This window comes from Poecilia reticulata, linkage group LG17, assembly GCF_000633615.1.
Source record: "Poecilia reticulata strain Guanapo linkage group LG17, Guppy_female_1.0+MT, whole genome shotgun sequence".
NCBI classification, from domain to species: Eukaryota; Metazoa; Chordata; class Actinopteri; order Cyprinodontiformes; family Poeciliidae; genus Poecilia; species Poecilia reticulata.
The window spans coordinates 14,778,513-14,784,937 of record NC_024347.1 but is presented as its reverse complement, the minus strand read 5'-3'; the positions used below and the strand labels follow the sequence as shown (position 1 = coordinate 14,784,937).

The 6,425-nt window shown below is 37.2% G+C and overlaps 1 protein-coding gene across 1 annotated transcript in view; it reads left to right on the top strand.

Moving 5' to 3' along the window:
- LOC103479461 (spindlin-1-like) overlaps positions 1-5,939 on the top strand; it is a 12,570-nt gene extending 6,631 nt beyond the window's left edge. The window contains exons 6-7 of the mRNA XM_008433881.2: positions 2,688-2,782; positions 5,744-5,939. Of these exons, the coding sequence (XP_008432103.1) occupies positions 2,688-2,782; positions 5,744-5,939 (291 nt within the window). The remainder of the gene's footprint in view (positions 1-2,687; positions 2,783-5,743) is intronic.
- Positions 5,940-6,425: the final 486 nt, after the last annotated feature.

Sequence of the window (6,425 nt, the reverse complement as noted above, 5' to 3'; positions counted from 1 at the left end):
TCAAACACTAAGTAGAAATTTGTATTGGTAGGATGATGTTTTAAACAGACTTCATAGTGTGTGTTTGCATCCAATTCAGCTGTACGTCACTGTGTGCGCAAAGAGTCCACATAGCACACAATATTCATGTTTTGAATGAAATTACAGAAATAGGTACACTTTTTGACTAGGGGTGAGCATTTATAGGGCCACTTATTTATCGTTAAACATTTCTTATAAGAATTTAAATTTTTTTGTTATAAATTCCAGTAATTGATAGTAAATTTAAAAATAAACAGTATAATCAGAAATTTTGCTTTTGATCTTTTCTCAACAGTTTGTTTCATGAGAAACAGTTTAAGTAAATTCGATTGTGATTAAATGTGGCTGATGTGAGTAGTTTACTGAAAAAAAACAACTCAATTTTATGTAAAGTATCATCCCAAAGAAACCTATTTTAAATGGAATATTTCTCAATAACAATATTTGTGTTTGCGGTGCCATAAATTTTGTGTCATGCAGTCACAGCCATACGGTTACCTAAAATAAGCAATGAATAATATTTTGTCATAATCTTCATTGTTGTCACAATAATCCCACAACATTTTGCAATAAACTTTTAAGTCCATGCCKCTTACTCCTGTTTTTGGTATTGGATGCACCAATACCAATAAACTGTATTCTGAGATTTTCAAGTCCTCAAATGATTACTGTGTAAACTGTATTTCATAAATTGAAAATTTTTTTCCAAAACTAACGTCGAACCATTGTTTATGTTGTCCAACATAAAGTGATAAAGCTTCCTTTTATACAGAGATGAAGAGAAGTCTCTCCTTGGCCTTTGTATTTTATTTCGTTGCTGAAATTATGATAAATGAGTTCAGACTCTCAGCATTTTTCATCAGAAATGTTGCTTCAGTTCGTTTTTACCAAAACACTCAACTTTTGCCTCTGCTGGACTTGATACATTCCTTGTCTTATATTTTTATTTAAAAAAAAAAAAAAAAAGCATTTTAGGAGTTCATCAGATATTGACTCGAGTCTCCTGAAAATGATTATTTTTTTCAAGGCACTTGGAGCGGAGTTTCAATCAGCGATTCAACCTTACTGCAGCTCGCTCCGTCAGAGTAAAAAGAACATTGAAGGACGGATTTATYGGAGGTGACTGGGTTTAAAAATGCATTCATAATTTCTGAGGAACAGTTCAGCCTGAACTTTTAGTATAAATAGATCTCAACTGGTTGTTTAATAAAAAAAAAAAAAGACTAGTGTTCAGTAAATGAGGAAACCGTTATGAGCTCTTCTCTCTCCCATCTCTGACTTTTAATTGTGTTTCACTGGTAAACTGGTCTGGCTCAATTGACTGATTGACTGACTGATTTAATTGATTGGCCTTTTTCTTTTGGTATTTAAGACACAGCTTGAGTAAACCAYGAGGCAACAGCTCATGTTGTTCAATAACAGAAGATCATTTGGTCAGAASTCGCACACGTCAATCATTACATCAAAATACTATAGAATCGGTGAGAAATAACGAGGCATCWTTTCAATAAAGGTGATAAAAATATGTAATAGTTACTTACCTCAAGAAAAACACCTTTAACGTGGAGTTTACGTTAAAGCCTCCCATTAATATTCTGCTTTTCTCTACGTTAGAGAATCAACAATACACGTAAATCTGACGCATGCATTTTATGAATGGAGGGCCTGCACAGGAGTAGTTTAATTTTCACCTATCGCCTTCTTGTTAAGAATGGAAATGATAACAAACAACCTCTTGTTCTTGCATACATTTCGAAGCTGTACACTTTCCTCAAAAATATCTCATTTTCCTCCACTGCACTTAGGGCACTTTAATTAGTTTTGAAGGTATTTTTCTCCTAAATCACAGTCTATGATTAAGTGACATTTAATCATGGCACTTGATGAAAAATTACAGGTCATTCTGATATCCTGACGTAAGATGTTAAATTATAGCCAACTCTTTGGTTGTCAGTAGTAGCAGATTCAGCTTAAGAYCCGCATAATAACAGTGGAAGACCGTCAACTATCGTCGATTAAAGTAAACAATCGTCACTTTCGAACCGAGTAAGAAAGGACACCTTATACACGTAGTGAATGCTAATTTTGTCTGCTYAATCAAGCCTTTTRTTTTCTATAACAYCTATAGATCAAATATAGAAAAAAGTTTTACCAGGTYCATCCTTATATCTCATATTTTTTGTTTTATATCCCCAATTTTTAAAAAATCTTTTCYTCTAGAAAACTAGCAGATGTTACCAACAGCTTGTGATCTGCACGCTTTAGACAAAGCAAAAATMAAAACCAATGTCTTGTCATGCCCACCTGAGCAAGAGAGAGAGAACAATTAACCCAGTTCCTGGGTGCAATTAGTGTTTGAAATTAATATTATTAGTATTGTKTTTTTATTATATTTTAAGTGTATAGCTAGCAAAACCTCTTAGCCGGGCTGCCAAACAATAAAATAAAATCCTGTCTGTGCTTTTAAAKTCTAGTATATACGAGTCAAAGTTATCCTGGCGTCTGCTACAAAACGCTTTTGATGCTCATTTTAATCAAATTCCTAATTAGCTTCAGCTTTTAAAGGCCAATGAAATTAACACAGAGAAACAGCCCTAAATCACACCGTAACACAGAATCAGCTCTTTTAGCAGGGCTTAATTACTCTACATTGATGCCTTSCACAGGGAACTCTGCTTTTTGAAATGCTTTTAGACCTGTTTGGTGTTGTGGATCTGCGACAGACTGGCGACCTGWCCAGGGTGACCCCGCCTCTCGCCCGGTAYGTTAGCTGGAGATAGGCACCAGCAACCCTCCCAACCCCACCAAGGGACAAGGGTGWATAGAAAATGGATGGATGGATGGATGGTGTWGTGGATCATTATAACCAGATTCACAATTGGTAAACCAGGTTGATGAAGCTTTGTTCCTTTTGTTCCACACTGGAACATCTGGTTGGAAACAAAAATGCTGATTCCCGACAGATCCAAGTTTATCTGTTCTCTACCTGTTCTGTGTCACAATCCTTTAGTGTTTGGGTTTTGATTTTTATTTGTGTTCTTTGTTATCTCTTAAAAGRTCTTGCCACAGTKAGTTCATTATTATAAGGTTTTGCCTTATGGGTTCTTCTCTAGGTGTTCAGTTTCTCAGGCTATGCTTGTGTCCTGTTTCTTGTATATTTCTATTTATTTGTAGTCAGCCTTTGTCAGCCTTCTGGATCTGTTGAGTCCCTGTTCAGCTTCTTTTGGTTTATTTTTCATCTTCTCTCAGTCTACCTGTTTGTCTTCTCTCCCAGATGCCCCTTCTGTGATTAACCACCTGAACCTTGTCAGCAAACGCATTCGTCAGTATTTATACCTGTCTTTTTCAGTCGTTCCCTGATGGATTCTTTTGTCTTGTCTGTTTTCCTCCCTCGTTGCCTCTCATGGTTTATGAACTAATCTTAATGCATTTCTCCTAAATATTCTTTTGCTTTATTAAAGTACTCTGTTTTCAACCCATTCTCAACCCYTACTCTGTATTTTGGTCCTTTTTCAAAAGAAAAAAAAAGGAMATTCTGTTGCCGCTTTCAGTTTTGGGGTACCTYAGGGATCCCATTTGGGTCATTTGTTCTTTGTTCTGTATCTCCTCTTGTGATTATGTCTTTGAGAAGCTMATTTCTGTCCAATTGTTTTACTGTAAAACATTGAAACCAATAAATAAAATTAAGATATTCAAAAAGGTAAACTTTCTCAGTCTTAATGAACAAGACGGGGCCAATAATTTGACTTGAGAAATTATTGTAGTCTTTTTGTTGTCATTTGTTCTGCTGTTATGAATTTGGGTGTGACACCTGACATCTCTTGTAACTTGGATAAAAAGATAAAAGGCATGTTGTAAAATTAAGATRTTTTTGCTTTCTCTGACCTTGACCAGATTTATTTGTGCTTTTATTGCCTCAGGTCTTYAGCTCTGTTGTGCTTTGTGTGTCGGCGCGGCTCGGTCGTCGATGCGGCASTTTGAAACTCTTCRCAACGCAGCAGGTTATAAACTGATATAAATGTCCAGTTTTTGCCTGGACTTTCTTTTCTACATTGATTTTCAATGTTTCTTACTTAATTTCATRATTTATGGTTTATCCTACTTTTCTTTATGTGATCTTCTCTGTAGGACCGGGCGACTTCTCTTTTTCCGAGATCCATATTAGGTTGCAGGGCTGATCGAGTTTTTCCAGCAGCTGCTTCAACTCTATGGATAAATATTCCTCCCTCGTTTGCACTGCTTTGAGTATAAATCCATTTAAATCTCTGAGAAAGATTCTTCTCTTTTCTCTGGCCTTCAGCTTGAATACATTGTGGGACCTTGAAAAGATTTTATGTACTTGGAGTACATATAAATCCTCTTTGTCATTTCACTTCTGCACTTGATATATGTTATACTTTTTACTGTTTAAATGTCTTGCTTTGTTAAATTGTACACATTTTCTTTAGCTTTTATTGTTTTTATTTGTACTCAGAGTGGCGACATTAAGGTAGATTAAATCACATAAATGTTCATAGACCAGTCAGTTCTATTCAAAATCAGGGGGAGATATAAATGTTTTTCCATTTATCACATACAAAGAAGAATTTGGACATTTGCTGTATAATATAAACTAACAATAGTTATCCTTTCAGCAAAATCAAAAAGATAATTGGATACTGATCAATAAATTGCAGGAACAAAATGTAAGAATCAAACAAAAGAAACGTGCACAAGACAAATATACGACTGACTAATTTTTCCACAGACCACCTGTTAACCAAAAGTTTATTAATGAAGAAAGAAGCACTCGGAACAAAACCAAAAGTGATTAAATAATAAAAAAAAGTCACCTTTTTGTTTATTTTATTAGATTTTAATCCCTAGTTSTAAGTTCTTATTCGTACATGTTTATGCWAAACAAGGGTATGAAACCAAGGGAAATGACACAAAGTTTCAGAATCAGCGTAACTCTGTCCACTTTCAGCACCAGACAAGCTGCGATGGTGCTGAACAAAGAGCTTTATTGGATCAAATATGGGCTGTCTGCTCTCAGGGAGCCAGTTTGCATATTTACTGTTCCCACTCAATCTCTATTGGACTGGGAGATAGTGAGGTCTGTACTCCAAATGCAAAGGTTGTGGGTCGACAGTCATAAATGTTCAACCAYGTCGATGTGAACCAAAATCTCAGAGGGATGTTATCCTGGTCCTGTTGAATTCATACCACAGAAGATACAGTTTGAAAGGGAAAAAGGGTCCAATCTGGTACTGGTGTACCATCTGTAGTAGATCAGAACCACTTCTGCATGGATCTGAGAGCCAAACGTAGGGAACTCCAAAGTCTTGGAGTAAAGGGTTCACTGACGTGGGTCAAAGCTGTAGTCGTCCAGAGATGTTGATCTCGAAATGCTCTCTGTTGCCCACCAGGAGCCAATGAAGTTGCTTTAGCAATGGAGTCACGTGAAAACATTTTTGAAAATCAGCAGCATTTTGTCCTGACTGCTGCTCATGTTTCGGTCAGGAAAGCTCGACCGTTATTAGTTTAAACTCCTGTGGCTAACGGAGCGTTACTGGAAATGACCTAACTCAGATATTTGTCCTGATTTAACATCGCACGCAATCTGCCATTTCAGAGGAGCTCCCCGTTTGATAACAGCGTTGTTCTGCCGATCAAATGTCAGCCCCGCTTTAATGTCGACATGTTCTCGCCTGATTCCTGATCTCCCTGATCTCACATGTAGCCACATGCTGACTGCCTCTTCCCACCCCCGGAGTTTCTACTGGGTGCCAGGGGCTTTGGCGACGGGCACCGGTGCAGACATCGGGGAACAGTTGGCATACCATCACACCAGGCTGTACGCCCAGCTAGTAATGAAAACAAGCAGGGAGCACATGGGTTGCCTAAGGTCCACGCTCTTGAGAATGCGCATGATGTAATTTTGTCACCTGTTGTGCACTTCCCTTTACACGTCCATCACTAGTTACTAGTGTTGCCTTTTCTCATGAAGCCATCTGCCAGAGCTCTTAGCAACAGCTTTTATTGTTTAGACATCATAATTACAAGCATATCTTCGACTGTGGCTCTGTCTTTTGTGTTTGAGTCTCACAACACTGGGTTGTATTTGAGACGAAACAAAACAGAAGAAGAAGAAGAATTTGTGCTGTACTGTGAAACAGTACTGTCTAACAGATTTCTTCTTTTCTTGGTTTTGGTCACGATGGACTGTGAAAATGCAAAATATGCCTTTGAAGCAATTTCATTTTTTACAGAGAGAAGGTATCCAAACTAAAAAGCCCCACTGTCAGCATATAATTGACCCCCATGGTAAATGAACTAAAATTATGTAGCACCTATTTCAGTCTTTACACTATAAATGCATTCATACTCACAAACATGAACACATTTATAGGCAGGCAGCATGC